Source organism: Panicum virgatum, chromosome 9N (genome assembly GCF_016808335.1).
Source record: "Panicum virgatum strain AP13 chromosome 9N, P.virgatum_v5, whole genome shotgun sequence".
NCBI classification, from domain to species: Eukaryota; Viridiplantae; Streptophyta; class Magnoliopsida; order Poales; family Poaceae; genus Panicum; species Panicum virgatum.
This window is the reverse complement of record NC_053153.1, coordinates 80,233,082-80,253,529: the sequence shown is the minus strand read 5'-3', so window position 1 is coordinate 80,253,529 and position 20,448 is coordinate 80,233,082. Positions and strand designations below refer to the sequence as shown.

Sequence of the window (20,448 nt, the reverse complement as noted above, 5' to 3'; positions counted from 1 at the left end):
CATTATCAAAATATATATTATGATGAATTCAATGATACAAATTTGGTATTCTAAATGTTATTATATTTTTCCTATAAATTTGATGAAAGTTAGAACAAAGCTTGCGGTAGGTGTGGTTCTATTTTCAAGGTCCATCGAGCCTCAAGCAAATACTTCTTCCGAAACATAGTGCATGCATAAACTAATTTATATAAATACAAATATACCGTATCCAATGGACAAACATATAGTGCAAAAAGGCGAAGCTAGAGCTGCCGAGTGCAAACTTCAGTATACACGTGGCAAATATGAATACTAAAAGTAACAAATAGAAATGCCTACCTGAATTTAATAAATCCCCTAATATGTGTTATCTATCTAGCTAACTAGCTAAGATAAAAGAAAAAGTCGAAACCATGTTATCCATTAGGCCGAAGGCCCCCATCGATGTTGCAATTCCGAAGCAATTGGGCCCAGGCGCCCACTGTTGCGGTGCGGGCCGGGCAGGCTGTTTTGCGGCCTCTTCGGCTCTTCGCTCTCGGCAAAAACCCACGGCGGCGGGTCCAGGCGGCAGCCGCCCAGCAACACCCCCTTCCCTCTTTGGACTGGATGCCTGCTCGGAAGCAGCAGCGCACCAGAGATCCACCCTACCGCGCCGCACCTCCGCCCGCGCCCATGTCATGACGCCGCCGCGACGGAGCGATGACCTGTGGCCCTCGCCCTCTTCCTCGTCTTCGCTCCTCTCCCGCCTGCGCTCCGCGGCCTCCAGTCTCCTGGTCAGTCTCCAAACCCGCCTCTTCCACGCACCTCCTTTCAAGCATTTCGTCGAGCACCTCGCCGGCGGGGCGCTCGATCGAAGCTTTCCCTTTTTTTTTTGGTGACGTCGTCGTGTTGCTGTCAGTCCCGGCAGTACAGCACAGATAAGGGAGGTGAAGGCACTGCTCGGCGGAGTGGTGGCGGCTCTTCCTCCGCGCCTAGGCCAATCAGACCAGGTGATATTTCCATCCCTCTTGATGGGCGCTGCACTGGCTACAGGGAGGCAGGGAGCATATACTTCCGCTCACCTGTCTAAATCGTATTTATATCACTAGCGTCTTTTTGCAATTGTTATTCGTCGCCCTATGCTGGAGAGCTTGTTTCCGATTTATTAGCTATATATACTATCGTGCTCTACTGCTCTTGGTCACATTCAGGCTGGATGGTTTTCACCTACTGAACGGTATAAATTTATTTAGTAGCAATCGCATTTTAAGTAAATTGGTGCATGTAAAGCTTCGTCAACCCAAGGCACTTTTCAATGTTTCCACGCTGGCGTATGCTTGTAAATATCAAAGTTTTCCATCCCTGCAGGATTTGTGGATCCTTCAAAATGGAGACATTTTGACTCGAGGGCTTTTGGCATTAACCTGGATGCTATACCTAAAGATGCATTGTCTGTTCTAAAAAAGCTCAGACGACAAGGTTACTACTATTCTCTTGACCATTTCTTTTTGTGAGTCGGGAGTTTTGATATGTCAGTCTGATAGTCATCCCATGTATATTTTCTTCTTAGTACTTCTTCCATACACTAATGTAAGGCGTGCTGACCTTTCAATATTCAAACTTTGTAACTTACCATATATGAGTTTAGTGATATAGAAGTGGCACAACTGGATTCGCATCCTATGGTTAGAATTTTACTGCTAGCAACAATAATACAATATACATACTCTAGTTCAAAATATAGGTCTATAAAGCAATCCTTCCAATTCTGCATATCTATTATATAAGCTCATCTACAACTTCAACTCACATTTTTACCATTCACCTTGCTATTTTGCCTTTATTTTTATGCAACCTAATCAATTTGTCACACATGCCAACTACCAGCTACCAAATTAAGGCAACATTGATGGGCAACAGAACTTCTACAATATACATTAAATTCCCATGCACAAGTCCAGATGGTCTTAGGCCCCATTTGGATCACCTAGAACTAAAGTTTAGTCCGGACTAAATTTTAGTCCATACCTGTTTGGATCCTAGGATCAAAAATTAGATGGGACACACATAGAAATATAGAAATGCCCTTTTTGCCCATGGATTTTGCTGCTGTATTTGCATGCGCATAATGAGGGTAGTTTGGTCTTTTCACAGTTCGCTGGTTGGCTTTAGTCCAAATTAGGTGGGTTTTGAGGACTAATGGACTAAACTTTAGTTGGGGTGGAACTAAACTTTAGGGGGCCTTATATTTGGAGTGATAGTATTTCAAGAGAAATTTGTAGTCAAAATGTGCAACTTATAAAAAAAAGTGGACAGAGGGATACTATATTACATAGATTATGAAATTAGTGAAATCTGTTAGTATGCTTCTTTTCTATTTATTTCCCCTTCTTCTGTTGTTTAAGTACACAAGCTGAACGGCTCTAACATTTCACAAGGGCAAATAAAAGAAGGGAATTCCGTATTACATGTCCCCGTGATGCATAATGTTACGTCTTATTCTATCACGATTCAGTTGCCATTGCCATTCATTCATGTATATCATTTGATTCGAAATCTAGGGTTGACATGAAAGCAGCAAGAGTTTCAAAATTTGCGGCGAGGTGCTTTTGAAACTCATTTACTCAGTGTCTTCACCTTCTTGATTTTTTGCTGGATTCCTTGTGGGGGCATTAATATTCTTATTTAAATCATAAAACAATGCATATAAGAATGTGTGCAGTATTCAAGGTAAAAGTTTATTGCAGGTTTTGAAGCTTATCTTGCCGGGGGATGTGTGAGAGATTTGCTACTGAAAAGGGCACCTAAAGATTTTGATGTGATTACCACTGCAAGTCTCCGACAGGTTTTGGCCCATTCAAACATCATAACTGTCCTTTTTCCTGAAAGTTTTGATGTCCTTTCTCCATTGTCACACTTCTGTTCTTTACAGATTAAGAAAAATATATTCAGGCGATGTATGATTGTAGGCAGACGCTTTCCAATATGCCTACTTAAAATTAATGACTCAGTAATTGAGGTTTGTTCTTCATAGAAACATCTCATGATTTTTTCTAGCAATGTTCACTTACATTATTTTTCATTTGTTCTAACAGGTCTCAAGCTTTCAAACAGTTGGTAAACATTGGAATAAAAGTAAAGAGGTAGATTGTTTGGAAGAGTTGAATGGCTATGATGATGGGGATATCCTTCGCTGCAAGAATTCTATGAGAAGAGACTTCACAATAAATGGGTAATCCTTGAAACTCAAAAGCAACTCTAGTGCTTCAAATCCTCAAAAGTGCTCTATATTTTTTTGTGTGAGGTATCACAGGAGATATTTCATAACTGTGTTGTAATACTTGTATGGCAGTTTATTCTTTAACCCAATGAACTACAAGATTTATGATTACGTGAATGGAGTAAGGGATATGAGACAAAACAAAGTAATAGTCACTGACCTCCATCTTTATTTAAGCATGGACTCGGCAATGTCCTGGCTTTCTCTTCCTTTTTCCTTTGTCTAATTCCTTAAATGTACAATCAGGTGTGTACAGTGGTTCCTGCTCATATTTCTTTCATGGAAGACCCTGGTAGGTGTTTAAGGAACACTTTTATTGATATTAGCTTATCTCGCCCAGTAAAATTTATATATCAATAATTCAATGTATTTCAGCCAGGATTTTACGTGGCTTGAGAATTGCTGCGCGCCTTGGTTTCCAGTTTTCCAGTGAAACTTCTAATGCGATACACGATCTTTCTTCGTCTATAATTAATATTGACAAGGTTTACTTTCTTAGCTCCCCTTAAAGTAAATTAACAATTGTATGCATTGTTTTAAATAATGGGTTACAACATCTAGCGAGAGCTCTGCTCAGCCGCTATAGCCCGCTATTTAAAATACTGATTGCATGCATATATATATATATATATATATATATATATATATATATATATATATTCTTCTTAGTTCTGCTTTTGGCCTCATCTACTATGTAGGCAAGGTTGACGATGGAAGTGAACTATATGTTGTCTTATGGGGCAGCAGAACCTTCTGTTAGGTTACTTAGAAATTATGGACTACTTGATATTTTACTGCCTTTCCAGGTAATCTTAACAATACAATCCTGTTGCTAAAATAGTATATTCCTTGTCACCACCTTGTCAATTTTCAGCTCACTTATCAATGTTGAATGCCAATTTATGTTTTAGGCAGCATATTTGTCTGATCAGATGAAGGGTAAGACAAGTGACAAAGACTTGATGCTTATGGTGAGTAACTCTGTATTGTTTGATCTTGCTTTAGAATAAACAAGGATTACATTGGCTCATTGTCCACTTTTTCTTATCCTTTGGTCCCTCTGTATATCCATAGAGTGTTACCAATAGTGCAATGCAACCTGAATTGAAGGGCTTATTGTATTTTCCTTGTCCTACTATTTGAATATTCTACTGATTATAAACTTTTATAATGATTTACAGTTTCTGTGCCATCTATCAACAGTATGTTATATATGTTGCTTCAGAATTTACTTCCTATTGATACCCTTTCAGACTTCTGTTACCACATGTATGAGTAAAGGTTATATAGTCGTTCTTCATGTTAGTTATGTGATCTGATACTTGACTTTTAAGATATGGCTTAATATGTTATCTCATTCGACTCCAAATGTGCAGAAACTATTGGCTAATCTTGACAGATTATTCTCTGCAGACCGGCCATGCCACTGCTCTTTGTGGTAAGAAACCTTAAACGCCTTTTTGCTTATTTTTTTACTTCTGTTGTTAGCTATAAATTGTATACTTCTCAGGAAATGATGAGTACTAGGTATGCTAAAATGCTAAGCCAGCTGATTTGGCTTTCACTGAACTGGCTGTTATAGTGGTTCCTTTATGTCTGTAATCTTGCTCATGATTTCTAGTGATGCTAACTTAAGCCATTATTAGGGACTGTTCTAGTAGATTTGGATGTATATAATATAGTCCAGTGGCTGTTCTGACCTCTAACTGGTATCATCACCTCATACTTATATAATCATCAGCGTCTCCTTTATTTCTTGATCACAATATGAAAAATATAGGCATGACCTTGCAGTTGTATCAGACTTTACCCTATGTTTCTGTGGAAAATGCATGTGCACTCTATATTAGGTTACAGTTTTCCCATCGGCCAAAGCACAGCTACAGCTTATTTGTTTCTAAATTGGGATACACTGATATTCTGCACCACATTCAGCATGAGCATGGTATTCTGCAGGATGGCATTGCTGGTATTTCACACTGCACTGGTTATTTCTCCACAAGACACCCTGGTAATAAGAGCTTTTGCTGCACTTCTGTATTTCGGATCATGGGAAAGCGCAATTGAATTTCTGAAAGAAGAAGCTGGTGCCCAAGTTACATTTGTCCCAGAGACACTGGGTCCTTCTCAGGCCAAACTGGATGATCTTATGGAACAAACATCACACCTAGCATCACTAGTCAATTCTTCAGTACTTACATTGACATGTTCTGATGCTCTGGAGCAATCACTAGCCAGATTCGCAGAGCCTCCACAATTTTCGGGAGTAGTAAGTGTTTCTTTAGCATATTTCTCAACCGCCCAACAGCCTGGGCAATTGTTTACTCGTGTCGTCTACGTTATACATAGTGGTGTTTGTTTCCAGGTGATCGCATCCAACAAAGAGAGGAGCAGGCTGCTAAAAATATTTGGGACCTTTGATTCTGACTTGACTTCGCATGATGAGCGAAGATGGTTGCATAAGATCGATTACTGGTCGCTGAAAGATGGGAGTCCTGCCGAGGTCCGGTTTGTTCTCGGAAAAGTGATCCTGGATACTATAAGCGATAAGTCGCTGTGTGAATCTGATGAGGATGCTCTGGTGTTCTGATATAAGTCGGCTGCAGATCTTGCAGATGAAAGCCGTTCCCTGTCCGCATCATTTGTCTTAGTGAAGCAGCACCATAGCAGTCGTCGCTGCTCGCTGTGAAGAAACTAGCCTGTCTCATGTTTTCAGTCAATGCTGCTAAACATATACTACTGGTGTTCAGATTTTGTTGGTGCTGTAGTATGGCAACACCACAAGCCCACCGGCCGCATTATATTGGTGTAGTTAAATTTACCTGGAGAAAATAGTGTGTATTTTTTCTTTAAAAAAAAGGAGAGAATGATGTCTGCTCTCCATTTTTGTTGGGTAAACGTAAACCAATCACCCCGTTCGGCTGGGCTGCAGCCGGCCTGCTGCTGGCTGCTGGCCTGCTGCGGGCCACTGCCAGTCCCAACGGCACCAGTCGGGCCCAAATGTTTTCCCGTCTCCTCCCGCTCCGGCACCGCCATCACCGCCGCTTCCTCCAGACCCTGCCCTGTGCCGCCGCAAAATCCGCCGCCGTGGTGGACCTCCACCACAGTCCATGCTCCACGTCTGCCGCGTCGAGCCCAAGCCTGTCGATATGGCGGCGGAAGAAGGAGATGGGGAAGGAGGGCCTCATGGCGGTGGCGCAGCTCAAGCGGCTCGCGGCGCTTCCCCCGCCCGGGGACCACCCGCGCCTGGAGCAGTTCATGGGCTCGCACGTGTCGCGCCTCCTCCGCACCGATCTACTCGCCGTCCTCGCCGAGCTGCTCCGCCAGGACCACGTCATCCTCTGCAAGAAGGTTTTTCACTCCCAATTCCCATCCCAGTAAAACCTGCGTGTTCTACTGTTTAATTCTACATCCAGCTTTACTATTGTGTGCCGCGTACTCCTATAAGAATGGACTTACTTGAAGGGAACAGCGTGCAAAGTGTCTGCGTGGTTTAAACTTTGATACAAAATGGGGATTTCAGTGCACTTGTTAGGCCGAATCTCAAGTACCTCTTGTGACTTGTGCATTTTCTATTGTCATGCGGACAGGCTGTTTGCATACTGGATATGAAATGGTTGCTCTCATATGATTTTTTCCAAATCAATTTTCGATGTGGGAAGAAGGGGAAAATATGAGTAATAAGATATAGCAGAGGAAATTGGATGTAGGATGTCCTTGGACTAAACGTGGTTTTCTTCTCTATCCTAGTTCTGCATCCCCACTCGGGTCATTGGCTGTGAATTCTTCATCTACATTAGTCGTTAGTGAATATTCCTGTGCATGTCTAGAAAAAGTAGTCGCTGGTTCCTCAAGAATATGCTTATTTTGGAATGCTGGAGTCCTATAAATTTATTTCTCTGACTTGGAGGTCTTACATAAGTTTACTCTGACTTTATCTACTTAACTGATATACATGATGTGGCTTGGTCCTGCTGATAGATGTTAAAACACACTTTTCCGAACCTGCTGATAGATCTCTCCTGTTGACATTCACTATTGTTTTCATAATCTCTGGGATATTTGGTTCTTTATGTTCATTTTTGGAGGGATATATTAGGCTGTTTTACTTGGCGTACCATTTGCCAATCACATGAGTGTTAACGATTTGACATCCATTACCTCAAAACTGAGGTTTTGCCTCTCTTTTTCGTGGTGCATGCTACGATTTACCATCTTTTGCTTTATTAATATTTTTTTTTGCTTTTCAAGTGTTTGTTCTCTTTTGGACCCGGCTGAAAAACCCATATGCTGCTTGAGATGAACTGGACTCATGCCCAATGATCATGAGAGTTGACATTTTTGGTAATTATCTTATTTGAATATAATAAGCAATGCTTTTAGACAAGGCTTCTAACCTAGATTTTTCTCATGAGGCCAAGTCACTAGAGATGAGGCAGGGAAATTTATAAGAGGTAGTTCAGAAAATTATATTGAGTTGATACCCAGTAGACGAACTAAATAACACCTAATCATCTAGTTACCTTTTCTCCTGGTTCGACTATGAGTCCTTGATTTGGACCAAAAGTGACTAGAAAAGCGTGAGATCCTCAATTTCAGTAGAACGGCTAATGAATGTGAATCCTCAGTTTCCCCTTTCTGGGTAGGGACTGCCCAGCTTAGAGTTGGTGTCCCTATGTTGTTATGGCTTTGTAGAGTTGGTGTTTCTGAAGTCCGGTGTTTCCTGGAGCATAGTAGCATTTAATGAACATCAATCAGTTGCATCTGAAGTTTGACAGTCTTCTGGATGATTAAGGCTGTGTTTGGTTTGGGGTGTAAAAAATTTCGCGAAAACTTTTGGCCCTTTGACCACTAATTTAGAGTATTAAATGACATCTAATTACAAAACCACCTCCACAACCCCGTGTAAATCGCGAGACGAATCTAACGAGGCTTTTGACCGCGTGATTAGAGAACGGCCACTGTAGTATCACTGTAGCAAATGATCAATTAATTACCGTACTTAGATTCGTCTCGAAAAGTTACACACATCCCTAAGTGTCGATTTGTTGTTGCAGATATACGGTGTTCTGCGGAAAGAAAACTGGTACCGTCCTGACATGTACTTCTACCGAGACATGCTGTACATGCTAGCAAAGGACAAGAAGGTTGGTGAGACGAGGCAGGTCTGGGAAGATCTCAAGTCTGAAGACGTGCTATTTGATCGGCACACTTACGGCGACATTGCGAGAGCCTTCTGCGATGGTGACTTAATCGATCTGGCGATGGAAATCTACGAAGGCATGAGGAGCTCCCCCGACCCACCTCTATAGCTGTCATTCCGTGTTATCCTGAAAGGGCCGGTCCCGTACCCCGAAATGAGGGAGAAGATAAAGCGGGATTTTCTGGAGCTGTTTCCCGATATGATTGTATATATATGACCCACCAGATGGTTTGTCAGATGTAGATGACGAATTCTATAATGAATATATGCATGCTTATGTTCTTGCTTCGATGCTTCCTGTAGTTGACTTCGTAAGGTCTACTACGAGGTTATAAGCAATAAACCTACCTGACCAACTCTTGGTTCTTCTGGGCATTGTAGCCAAATTAAACTTCCGATTGCCCTGTTTCTTTTGTCAGATCAGGTCAGTTGTAAATTGCATCTGTAGCCAAACCTTCATTCTCTTAGGTTCTCTGGGTGGAACACAACTACACAAGCTTCTCTCTCCCTCTATGTGAATCATGTTTGTTAAGTTCCATCTTGAAAATTTAGTTTTTTTTAGAACTAGTGGAGATGTACGTGCCTGGCACGTATTTAATTTTTTCTTCTATCAATCAACGAGGTCATTTATTTTCTTTCTAAAATGATACATGTCTTTCTTTTCCTTCCATAAAACAATGATGTAATGAAGTGAATTATGGGTAAATGCATGGCCATTTATTTTCTTTCCAAAAATAATACATACCTTTCTTTTCTGTCCAATTAAAATAATGTCGCGAATTATGGTTCCTTCCATAAAACAATAATGCCAATTATTATCCTTCCAAAACAAATAATGGCGCGAATTATGAGTGAATGCATGTGCAAAGGAAAGTAAAGTGTGTGTCAAAGTAAAGTAATATGCGGGTACAAGAGGTTGATAGATGAATATTTGGTGTAAAAAGAATTAGGATTTGGATGGAATCATCTTCATTCTATCAAAAAATGGGTCACCACCCCTTTCGTCAAACCTTTTTGCATGATAAATTGGACCTCCGTGAAGAGTGCGGTGGGTCTAAACTTGGTAAGAAAGAGTTTCAATTGTTTCAACTTTTATAATATAGATATAGATTTAGTAATTTAGTATTCCGTATGCCAATGCGATCTTGCCCAGGATGGATCAAGGGATCAACCCAGGGCCCAAGCCCAAGCTGAGGCACATTCAAGTGTTCTGAAGTTCTGATGTTGCTGCCCTGCAGACAGCACGGCCCGAGGTTCCAGGCCGCATGGTGCTTGGCAAATGTTAAAAGCTATACGTATGACAGTCAATCAAATTATCATATAAGGTGAAATAAAAAAATTAGTTTTTTTCCGAAAAATTGCTTCAGCGACAAATTTAATTTGGATCACACATGTGAACAGGTTGTTGGGCCGATTTTAGGCCCAAAATATAGAATTCTGGGCTGCTGGGCTGCTGCGACAGAATTCTGAGCAGCACCCTGGTGCTTCGGTTGTTGGACATTTCAAAAATAAATTAAATGGTCTATTTGGGAATTAGATGTCTCGTGTTCTTCCTAGAATAATAGGGGAGAGAAACTTGCTTTGACACCCACGCGGCCACGCCGGAGAGTCGGAGGCCGCAGATGGAGAACGCGGTGGTGCTCCGGGAGTGGTTCGACCGCGTGGACGCCAGCCGCACCGGCAACATCACCGCTCCTCAGCTCCAGGTCCGCTTCCAAGTTCCATCCCATCCTCGTCTCCGCAGTTTCTTCCCCCCAATTCTGTTCTATCCCTACCAACTCCCACTTGCTAGAGAGCTGACTGCTAACTAACGAACCGCCCACCAGAGCGCTCTCGCCGTGGGCAACCTTGACTTCCCTCTCTCCGTCGTGCAGCAGATGATAAGGTCACTCTCCTCTCGCCCTTGGTTTTTGCTTTGTTAATTTTTTTTTTTGAGAGAAAACTTCGTTAACTTTTTTTGCTGTTCAATTGTTTGATTGGGTGTTGAATTGAGTATAATTGGACGGGATTCCATGCAGGATGTATGACTTTGATCGGAACGGAACCATGAGCTTCGAAGGTTAGCTCACAATTCTGCATATGTAAATGTAGAGCTGCTTTAATGGAGCTAAATATTAACGTGCTTTGACCTGACACGTTGTATTGCTGCGTTTTTCAGAGTTTCTGGCTCTTAACAAGTTCCTTCAGAAGGTATTTGGGTTCTATATTTGGATCTGCTGCACATTTAGGAATTAACGTTACTAACTGATGCAAGCATTTCATGCAAGTTTGTTGAATGATTCAGGGGTTTATACTGCAATTTTTTCTTTTTGTATAATCAACAATGTGCACATGTCTCGTTTGAAAGTGTAATGGCCTATGAGAATGCTATTTAAGCTTCAGTTTTGAAAAAGAAATGACCTTATATGATGTACAAAGTTATAATTTACAATTTATAGGTATACCTTAGAGTAATGGACTCATTGTATTAGCACTCCCTATTTGACTCTGTTATATCTCCTTGTTGGTTTCAATTTGCAGGTGCAGAGTGTCTTCTTCACCCTAGAAAGGTATTTGTGTTTCATGTGTTATAGAAATAGTGTCATGTCTAGCACAGAAAATGTTGATGTGCTTACTTAAGCATGTGTCATAATATACATTTTCATGAGTTTTAGTGTGCTTCTTAAGAACCTATAACTAATACTTATGTATGTGATATGTTGTAGCTAGGCTAGAAAGATGATAATTCAACATGTTCTTTAAGCTAGAAAACACTACTGTATTTCCTTGTGAAATATGAAGTTTCCTTGGCCATCTCCTCATGACCCCATCCATAACAACCTCCATAAAGTTGCATTCAGCAAAACTCCATCCTTCCATTGCACCTAAGTGCTTTGTTTCAGTTGAAGGTATTTTTATTATCCTCGATGCTGGCTTTTTGTTTAGGAGACAAATGACACATGCTGGACAATTCTCGTTATGCTTATTCTTTTATTTATACCGTAAGGTGAGTGTTTTCATTTACAACGCGTACAGTTTTTGTTGTTTAAGTTTCTTTCTCGTTAACTTCAGGGGTCGTGGATTTCTTAGTCTTGAGGAGGTGTATGAGGTAATATAATAATTTGTTCTGCCTCGATTAGCTAATCTGTGTATCTTCAACAATTTTAGTTCATTATGTTGGTTACACACACCACTTGTCCTACACACCTCTTTTCCTTGTATGAGCAACGTTTCATAGACTTTTCCTTTTTAATTAATAATTGCATCCATCTTCACTACAGGCATTAATCAAACTTGGTTTCTCATTGGATTCACCTGCTTTCTACACAGTTTGTGAGGTAATTCCTGTTCAGTTCTACTGTAAAGTTGGCCCATCTTTGGTAAGCTGCAGGTGCTAAGGGGCTTAGGGCCCTCAGCGTAGGCCAGGTGGATTAGCTGCGCCATTAGGGTGCTGGTTGTGGTCAGATCCTACATTTCTTATCCTTTCTGTAATAGTCTTTTTCTGTTGTTTGTTCTACGGTACCCCATTCTGGTCCAAGGTGGGTGATTGGTTTTTGTATTTGGACCATTTCTCTCTTCTTAATACCAAGATACGCAGCTCTCTTGCGCGTTGGAGAAAAAAAAAGTTGGCCCATGATTATTCATGTCTTGCTTTAGAGAGTCCATCTTAAGCCTGTTTAACTTACAGTCTTGGTAAGAGGAGTTATTTATCCAACTTTATGTTGCTGGACTGTCAGCTTTCTATGGGTGGTTGACAACTGAAGCCAGGGGCATAAAGCTGATGCAGATTTTGCTAGCATGAACCCATAATCTTTACCATTTTATTCACTGTCTCTCAGAAATATATGGATACTGCTACCTTGGCTCCTTCCTCTTTGTTTTGTGCAAGAACATTAATTTCCTACCTACACAGCTTAGACTTCATACAATGTTTTGTTTCCATTCAAGATTTCAAATTTAGTTTTACTGCCTTAAATGCTCAATACCAATACCTTGGCGTCTGCAGAGCTTTGACAAGAGCAAGAAGGGGATGGTTCATTTGGATGAATTTATATCACTTTGCATTTTTGTGCTATCAGCTCGGTATGTACTCCGTGGTGCCTAAAATTCTTCGCCTTCTAGTTATACTGTTTGTGGAAAAGGATTGCTCTATTCTTTCAGTTCGTATAAAATAATCTTATGATTTATATTATTAGTTATTACTTCTCTCTGAATGATGAGTAGTAAATTTTAGGATGCTGTCCATGATTTGCAATTTAAAGCTGTATTTCCCATGTGTTCTGTGGTAAAGTTTTATGGTTTACTAATCTACTTGCTTCATTTCTGTAGTAACTTGTTCAATTCATTCGATACAAGCAAGCAAGGAAGAGTGAGCTTGGATTTTAACCAATTTGTTTACTGCAGTGAGTTCCTAATCCCTGTGTCCTCGTTGCTGCTGCTCTATCTCGCCCTTCACTTCAGATGGCATATATTCCTTGAGCTCATAGAAATTGATACTTTTTGTGTCTCTGCCTCATCCTACAGCGGCGAATTGCAGGATATAACTTCTACTTTACACTTGTACATGGAAACACAGACAAAAATTCTGCAATGTGAAGCGCGAACCTTTCACCAATCAAATCTCAGCATCGGCAGCTGGTTCGTATTGCAATTTGCGAAAGAAGGCTTCTTTCAGTTCGTTGTTTGCGAAACAAGGCTTCTTGCCGCCATTTTGCTTGAATTTCTTCAAGATCGGCTGTTCGGCACTTTGTGTAAAATTTACAATAATCCTGGGATGTATATATAGAATAAGACATGGCAATCTGTAGCTGTATTTGTAGCAATATCAAGTAATCTAGACATACACTCTTTTCCATGTGATTTTCCCTTTCTATGGGGCTCGGTGGGCCAAGTCTGCTGATGACCAAATGATGCCTTTTTTATTTTTATATTTTTTTTAAAAATGTTTTTTACAGAAATATATTTTTAGTTTCACAATTTACAGTTTTATACCCCTACCGCCCGGCAGGGCGCCGGCCGCCCCGCAGACGGGCGGTAGGCCCCCTGCCGCGCCCCGCCGGGCGGTAGGGACCTATATGTAATTAAAATTTGAGTGCTATCGCATGGAGGCCCCTACCGCCCGGTGGAGGGGCGGCAGGCAGGCCGACCTCCCGGCAGGGGGCGGCAGGCTCCCCCCAATATAAAAGCTGAGGCCCCCCACCTGCATTTGCAGCAAATAACATCCATAGAGGGAGAAATGAGAGATTTATTCCATAGGAATCACGAGTAATTCTATAGAAATTACCGTAATGAACTTGAAACGCCACCTTGCTCGATATATTTGGCCATCCAAAGACTTATTTTTAATTAAACCAGTTTTTAAAACCATGGTACGGCTTCAATTATAACCACTAATCCGAACCCTAAGCGGTTACAATTATAAAAAAACACTAATCATAGAATTAAAAATACAAAAAATTTAGAATGACAAAGTCGATAAATATTGGTTTCATGCTGTTCGGATCCAAAATCCGGCAGGGCTTCGCTGTTGCAACTCTCTCCTTCACCCCACGTCTCTCCTTTTTCCCTCTATGTATGTTGTTTGCTGCAAATGCAGGTGTGGGGGGCCTCTGCTTTTATATTGAGGGGAGCCTGCCGCCTTCCTGCCGGGCGGTAGGGGTATAAAACTGTAAATTGTGAAACCAAAAAAATATTTATGTAAAAAATATTTTTAAAAAATAGAAAAATAGAAAAAGCGCACCAAATGATAGCTAACTAGGTAGGACCAGGAAGCCCATTACCAAAATAGGCCCAAGGGTGGAAGGCCCATTTAGCCCCAATACTTGTGCGCCCACGAGACAGTCAAGCGTAGAGACCAGAGAGTCCAGAGTCCAGAGAGCTCTGAGCTTTGCTCTGAGGTAGTGAGGTGGAGCCTGCCTCGCCCCTCCCCCTCACCGGTCACCACTCCCCTCCGCCCATGGCGCCCATCTCTGCAGCCCTCGCCATCTCCTTCCTCCCGTCCCCTAATCGCTTCCCCGTCCCCACTACGGCCTCCTCGTCCTCGCGCATAAAGGTAGAATTCCTTCACCTCCCTCCCCTGTTGGCCTCCCCCTTCCTAGCGTCATCTCCCCCCTCCTCCATGGAGGTCTTTGGTTAGCCAATTCCGCGGCGTTATCCAGTTTCGTGTTCTCCATCTTCGTGCAGAGGACGGCACGCTTCAGATGCTGCGCGGATCCTTCTTCCCAGTCCCAGAAGCAGGATACCGCGGCCGCTCCTCCTACCCTGCCGCCGGAGAAGCCCACAAAAGAGTCCACTTCGTCTCTGCTGGGCATTTCCACGAGCACCTGGTCTGCGGGTGTCGCTGGGCTGGGGTTCCTGGAGACTGGCTACCTCACGTACCTCAAGCTCACGGGATCCGAGGCGTTCTGCCCCATCAGCGGCGGAGGCTGCGGCGACGTCCTCGACAGCGACTACTCCGCCATCTTTGGTAAACTCTTGTAGCTGTTTTTTTAGGGCAATCTCTTTTTTTTTAACAAACCACACAAGATAGTGTGAGTTTCATTGATATAGCAGGAAAATACAAGACAATAGCCCTAGGAGGCCAAAGTCAGGAAAAACAAAAGAAAATAAAATAAAAATAGGACTCGCCCGGTTGGATTGGGCCGTCAACACGGGGAACTCCGCAACTCAATCTCACCCGGTTAGATTGGGACATTAACACGGGGAGAACTCGAAACAACCTTGAGAGGCTTTGACCGGTTGGATTGGGGCATCAATACAGTCAAAACAACTCCACAAGACAACGTTGGCCGGACAAGTCCAAGCCGGAGCGGCAAACCACCTTTTCCTGCAGTTGAAGTCGCCGCCAAGGTGCAGTCCAAAGCCGAAAGAGAAAACCAAGAAAGCAGACAGCCCTGCACCGAACAGGCCACCGCCATGCAGGACCCGACGCCGTAGTGCCGCTGCAACAGTATCCACCGTCCGACAGAGTGGAACCACCGAATCCGGACCTCTCGCTGGCCGCCTCGCAGTCGCCGCCGCGAAAACAAAACACGCGGGGGCCTCGCCTCGCCCGCCGTCGGACCCCTCCTCACTCTCGTCGCCACGCCGAAGACACCAAACGCGGGGGCCTCGCCATGCCCGCCTCAGTACTCCATGTCACGGATCCGTGTAATGTATTTCCATCAGGAAGATGAATAGTGTTGCCCTATTCCAAGATCTTCATCAAACAGCCAAAACGCGCCCGTCGGCCGACAGCAACTCGTTGCACCACACACGCACGTAGCTTCCACCGCTGTGACAGCAAACCAAAGTTGTCGCTTGCGCCATCTTTCGACGATGAACCACGCCGGAGTAACTACAGCATAGCTGAGCCACCCGCCGCAATCCGCTGCAAACCTAGTTGCTCCATGTTGTCGTTGCCGCAAGCGCCGCCCTCAGACGTTGTGCCACGCCGAACTGACAGCCGCTAAGCAGCGCCAGCCGCCGCGGTCCGCTGCAAGCAGCCAAGTCAACAGACAACCCCTGGTCGACACCATAACAGGCAAGACGCCACCGCGTAAGCTTGTCCACCCCCTTGAAGCTCAACCTCCTGCACGTATCCGTGACCACCCTCGGTCGCCGACCTCCCAAGCTGAGTTGGGTCTCAAAGAGCGGCGCCTCCAAGAAGGTTATGACGCCAGTGGCGACGTCGTCGCTCGTCCAGAAGCTGGACGGGGCTTTCGCCCAGAGACCTAAACAGAGGTGGGTGGAGCTCGAAGATGACGCCCCCAACAGGGAGAACGACGCCCGAAAGCGCCGCCGCCACCACCGTCAGCAGGACTGACGGCAAGGACTTTCGTCCAGAGCATCCCAAGCCCAAGCCACTGCGCGCGTCCAGCCCGGAACTGGAACGCACGGGAAAACCCAGCCAGGCGGACCACCGAGGGCGGTGCCAACACCGTGCCACCCCAACGTGCCGCGCCGAAACGAAGCTTTCCAGCTGCAGCCATAGTCACAAAGTTCCTGGGTCGACCGGGTCGAGGAACGGGGTCGAGGGTCGAGGGTCGTCACTTTATAAAATTATGGTACGAAGGGGGTATACATCTATGGAACGATAAATTATTATGTGGGACGCGACCCTGATTCATCGGGGTCGATATCTTCGGGTCGATAAAGACAAAAACTATATATATGCTACTAATGAAGAAACTAATCTGCACAAGCATATAAGAAACATATAAAAGAGTATATTTAGACCATGCTACACGTACTCAGCTCATTGTCTAACAAAAACCACACCAATCCACTGTGCTTAACCTCCTTATCCCAATTAAATCTGCTAGCAATGGGGCTGCGACCCCTTTCAAACCGGGACACGATCCAACCTTGAATGGGACACTGACCCACTTCGACCCCGACCCTCGAATCGGAACGACGTTCCCGGGTCGAGGGACGAGACATCGACCCCGAATCCTGTGACTATGGCTGCAGCTCCTCGCGTCGCCTCGAAGTCATGCACCGCCGTTGGCCTAGACCAAAGAACGCAGTCTCGCGATGAGGACCGCCGCACCTGCTGCTTCCGCGACCGCGGGCCGGACCCACAGTGGACCGCCGGCCGAAGCAGCCCGCCGCGCCAACGCCGGCGGGCTCTTCCTCCTCCTAAGCCGCACCCTCGCGAGTGCACGGCTGTTGCCGGACCCAGGTGCACCCGGCCCTTCACGCGCCGACGGGCCGCCAGAGCAGGTGCTCTAGGCCGTTGCTGCGAGCCCCGCCCCCGCGGATGCAGCGTCGCTGAACCCGGGCTCGCTGCAGTTCACGGTGACGCAGCACACGCCGTCGCGGGAGAGCGCGTCCGAGAACCGCTCCTCGTCACGCGCACGCTCGAACTCGTCACGGCGCGGTCACCGCCGCCGGTTTCCTCGCCATGCGCGAGAGCGCGCCACACAGAGGCCGGGACCAGCAGATCCGGCGGCGCAAGGGCCGGATCCGCCCGCCTCCAGGCCGGATCCGCGCCGACGATGCTCCGGCGCGCCACCAAGTCGAGGCCTGTAGCGCCGTCCCGCCCCGGCGCCCGAGCTCCCCACGGGGCCGATTCGCCCTGCCGTCGCCTTCCTCGCCGGCCGCCGGACTTTCGGTGATGTGCTCAGGCGACGGCGAGGTGGGGGGATGGAGGCGGCGGAGGCTTGAAACAGCGGCGCGGGGGAGCCCCCCGGTCGCCTTGCGGGAGCGACGCGGGGGGAGACTTGACAAGTTTTGACGCCTGCTCGCACTAGGGCAATCTCTTGGCGTAGTTGCTGACCGCTTATTGGTAAATGTAAACTAAAGAGTAGCAATTGGGCCATGAGATTTGGATCGAGATTGTATAAATGATCTCGTTGTGCTTTGCTTATTGTTATGTATACAATGATAACCACATTTTTATTCCAAATAGTTATGGTATTTATTTTCCAAATTAACCATATGGTTTTGCTGACTACATTTGTATAATTTGATAAAATGCATAATGGTTTGGATCTCTTCCATCTAACAGGGATACCCCTTCCCTTAGTTGGTCTGGTGGCATATGGTTTGGCTACAGCACTTTCTCTGCAAGAAAATGGAACTGACTTACTCCCTGGATTTGATGACCTGGATATTCAGTTAACATTGCTTCTAATTGCTACTTCTATGGCGACTGCAAGTGCTTATTTTCTTTACATTCTAAGCACTAAATTTGTTGGAGTATCCTGTTCGTACTGTTTGTTGTCAGCAGCTCTCTCGTTCACTCTACTTTTCATCAGAGTAAAGGTATGTGTTCGCAAAGAAAATAGTGTATTCTTCATTTGAATCTTTAACCATGTAGTCCAGTTAAGTAACCGTGTTCAGTATTGTACTTCCAGGACTTTGGTTTTGAACGTATCAAGAAGTTCGCTGGTATTCAGTTAGCTGTAGCTGTCATTATAGCTCTAGCTTTGACAAACTCATACAGTTCAGCTACTACTCAGTTGAAGGGGTGAGGCTTCTTTATTGATGCCACAGACATTCTTGTATCTGAATTGGTTTTATACTGAATTAATCGTGGTACACCTATGATGAGCATTAGGTGTTTAGTACGTTTGGCTGCAATCACTCATTTGCCTTGCTGCTTTGCTTTATTTTGTTGTTGTTTTCTTTAGTACACTGTGTGAACTTACATATTTCCTTTTTGTTGATACCATTGGAAATGACTTTAAGATTCCATTTTCTGCAGCACAGATGATTTTGTATTAGAACCATATGAAACAGAGATAACAACTGAATCATCCCCATTCGCTATAGCATTGGCTAGACATTTGCACTCTATAGGTGCTAAGATGTATGGAGCATTCTGGTGTTCTCATTGCAATGAACAAAAACAGGTACATGTTCGTTCACCTTGTTGACTCTACCTAACTAAATACCTAATGATTTCACCGCTGTAGAGCATTTTTCTGTTGTGAGGGATTGTAGATATGAATCTTGCTTTGAATACTCCATTCTAGTGTGTGTAATAGATAATCTTGTTTGTTTCTGCACCGACCAAAATTCCAAAAATACAAGTATAAGTGTCTCGAGAAAGTGAGCCAAGAACCACTTTTCAAGCTTACCAAATGTTCATGCAGATGTTTGGTCGTGAAGCTACAAAAATTCTAGACTATGTGGAGTGTTTCCCAAATGGGGCAGGTAAGGGAAAGAAAATGACTTCAGAATGTCAAGCTGCTGGTCTTGAAGGTTTTCCAACATGGTTCATCAATGGAAAGGTAAGGTACTAAGGTAGTTCCCCGCAATTTTGATGTTTGCACGAAGACATTATGTTTTCCTTCCGTAGGTCATTGTCATGTTGACATATAATTTTGTATCTGCAACACCTCTACTTCACGTTTTATATAGAGCAAACTGAACGATGCTGATCTAAGACAAAACACACGTACCAGCACTTACTTTGCCTTCGGATTTAATTATTCTCATTTGTTTACAAGTTGAGTCTGTACCTACTCAGGTTCTCAGCGGTGATCAGGAGCTTGAAGTTCTGGCGGAAGCATCAGGCTTCGTTGCTGAGGGTACAGAACAATCCAAGGAAATAGCACCGAATTGATATAATAAATTTACTATAATCTTGGTGGAGTCTTCAGACATCAATCAATATCCCGAAATATGCACTCGAGCAGTTGCATCCGAAGGTCGCATGGTCTACTTGACAACTAACCATTGTAATTTGTAGCAACTCTGCTTGCTCTGCGAGAAGAGGAAACAAACCACATGTCCAAGGCAGCTTGTTGTACAACCATTTTGTAGTCCTAGTTTGTACTGTAAATGTGTAATCCTTTGAAAACGCGCGCTTTCTCATTTGACGTATATATAAAGTACTATGTAATGCCATTCCCGCTTGTATGAAGTTTAAGTTGACACAACAGTTGGAGCGCCTTTGATAGCCTCTTCGTGTTGATTAATTATGTTAAATGAAATGTTTTGTATTGCTCCTTTTTTTCTTTTCTTTTTTTGAAGTAACAAGTGCTCCTTTTTTTTCTAATAACAAGTAAATTCCTGAACAATCCCTATTTGCTAACCGGTTGGGCAGCCTGTCGTCGTGGTCACTGGCCCTGTTTGGTTTGTTTTATAGGGATTTTAGAATGGAATTTGACCACTAATTACTGGTCCTGTTTGGTTTGTTTTCTAGGGATTTTAGAATGGGGTTTGATCACTAATTACAGTGTCAAATAAAGCTAGTTTATAAAACCAACTTCAGAATCCCTGAAGAATATAATGAGACATTTGACCGTGCGATTAGATGATGATTACTGTAGCACCACTATAGCCAATCATCGATTAATTATCGTCATTAGATTCGTCGCGAAAAGTTACATTCATCCTTAAAAAAAATTTTGCAAATAAATTTCATACGAAATTCTTTTGTTGTAAAACGTGCGTTCTAGGGATACAAGAAACAACGGCCGAACCAAACAGGGACTCTTCCGCCTGGAGCCCTGGACGAACGGCTGGCAGTAACGAGACATGGACACGTGGATCGAACGGGCTGGTTCGAAGAAGAATCCAGAAGGCGCCGCGC

General features: G+C 44.0%; 4 protein-coding genes across 6 annotated transcripts; all 4 read left to right on the top strand.

Moving 5' to 3' along the window:
* The first annotated feature begins 503 nt into the window (after positions 1 to 503).
* LOC120690438 (poly(A) polymerase I-like) lies at positions 504 to 8,733 on the top strand. The gene is made up of 15 exons (XM_039973081.1): positions 504 to 755; positions 881 to 971; positions 1,330 to 1,440; positions 2,709 to 2,806; positions 2,894 to 2,980; positions 3,057 to 3,193; positions 3,314 to 3,386; positions 3,488 to 3,533; positions 3,617 to 3,726; positions 3,940 to 4,047; positions 4,153 to 4,212; positions 4,618 to 4,679; positions 5,198 to 5,510; positions 5,607 to 6,592; positions 8,299 to 8,733. Exons 1-14 carry the CDS (start codon positions 660 to 662, stop codon positions 5,829 to 5,831), a joined length of 1,617 nt encoding a protein of 538 aa, XP_039829015.1. The 5' UTR covers positions 504 to 659; the 3' UTR covers positions 5,832 to 6,592; positions 8,299 to 8,733.
* On the top strand, positions 6,192 to 8,197 carry LOC120690439 (protein THYLAKOID ASSEMBLY 8-like, chloroplastic). The gene has a single exon (XM_039973082.1). The coding sequence runs from the start codon at positions 6,242 to 6,244 to the stop codon at positions 6,620 to 6,622; it is 381 nt and encodes a 126-aa protein (XP_039829016.1). The 5' UTR covers positions 6,192 to 6,241; the 3' UTR covers positions 6,623 to 8,197.
* A 1,220-nt stretch (positions 8,734 to 9,953) lies between the features above and the next one.
* On the top strand, positions 9,954 to 13,283 carry LOC120688264 (sorcin-like). Of its 3 annotated transcripts, none has more exons than XM_039970505.1 (10): positions 9,955 to 10,150; positions 10,271 to 10,329; positions 10,463 to 10,503; positions 10,603 to 10,634; positions 10,965 to 10,993; positions 11,370 to 11,532; positions 11,705 to 11,761; positions 12,430 to 12,506; positions 12,753 to 12,826; positions 12,948 to 13,283. In XM_039970505.1, exons 1-10 carry the CDS (start codon positions 10,067 to 10,069, stop codon positions 12,965 to 12,967), a joined length of 636 nt encoding a protein of 211 aa, XP_039826439.1. In that variant the 5' UTR covers positions 9,955 to 10,066; the 3' UTR covers positions 12,968 to 13,283. The 3 variants fall into 3 exon arrangements, 2 of the variants coding, with proteins under 2 accessions (XP_039826439.1, XP_039826440.1); XM_039970506.1 differs by having other exon boundaries at positions 9,956 to 10,150; positions 11,496 to 11,532; positions 12,948 to 13,280; XR_005681013.1 differs by lacking the exon at positions 12,430 to 12,506 and having other exon boundaries at positions 9,954 to 10,150; positions 12,948 to 13,280.
* Positions 13,284 to 14,266: 983 nt separating this feature from the next.
* LOC120688263 (thiol-disulfide oxidoreductase LTO1-like) lies at positions 14,267 to 19,855 on the top strand. Its single transcript, XM_039970504.1, has 7 exons — positions 14,267 to 14,475; positions 14,607 to 14,889; positions 17,914 to 18,170; positions 18,263 to 18,375; positions 18,613 to 18,760; positions 19,004 to 19,141; positions 19,381 to 19,855. Exons 1-7 carry the CDS (start codon positions 14,380 to 14,382, stop codon positions 19,474 to 19,476), a joined length of 1,131 nt encoding a protein of 376 aa, XP_039826438.1. The 5' UTR covers positions 14,267 to 14,379; the 3' UTR covers positions 19,477 to 19,855.
* Positions 19,856 to 20,448: the final 593 nt, after the last annotated feature.

Excerpts from the sequence above, each read along its gene's own strand:
- LOC120688264 (XM_039970505.1), top strand. The coding sequence starts at position 10,067 with ATGGAGAACGCGGTGGTGCTCCGGGAGTGGTTCGACCGCGTGGACGCC. Across the intron at positions 10,635-10,964 it reads TTAACAAGTTCCTTCAGAAG|GTGCAGAGTGTCTTCTTCAC; the intron begins GTATTTGGGTTC and ends TTCAATTTGCAG. Across the intron at positions 11,533-11,704 it reads GTCTTGAGGAGGTGTATGAG|GCATTAATCAAACTTGGTTT; the intron begins GTAATATAATAA and ends TCTTCACTACAG.
- LOC120688263 (XM_039970504.1), top strand. The coding sequence starts at position 14,380 with ATGGCGCCCATCTCTGCAGCCCTCGCCATCTCCTTCCTCCCGTCCCCT. Across the intron at positions 18,376-18,612 it reads GCTACTACTCAGTTGAAGGG|CACAGATGATTTTGTATTAG; the intron begins GTGAGGCTTCTT and ends CATTTTCTGCAG. Across the intron at positions 19,142-19,380 it reads CATGGTTCATCAATGGAAAG|GTTCTCAGCGGTGATCAGGA; the intron begins GTAAGGTACTAA and ends GTACCTACTCAG.
- LOC120690438 (XM_039973081.1), top strand. The coding sequence starts at position 660 with ATGACGCCGCCGCGACGGAGCGATGACCTGTGGCCCTCGCCCTCTTCC. Across the intron at positions 2,807-2,893 it reads CCACTGCAAGTCTCCGACAG|ATTAAGAAAAATATATTCAG; the intron begins GTTTTGGCCCAT and ends TGTTCTTTACAG. Across the intron at positions 3,534-3,616 it reads TTCTTTCATGGAAGACCCTG|CCAGGATTTTACGTGGCTTG; the intron begins GTAGGTGTTTAA and ends AATGTATTTCAG.
- LOC120690439 (XM_039973082.1), top strand. The coding sequence starts at position 6,242 with ATGTTTTCCCGTCTCCTCCCGCTCCGGCACCGCCATCACCGCCGCTTC.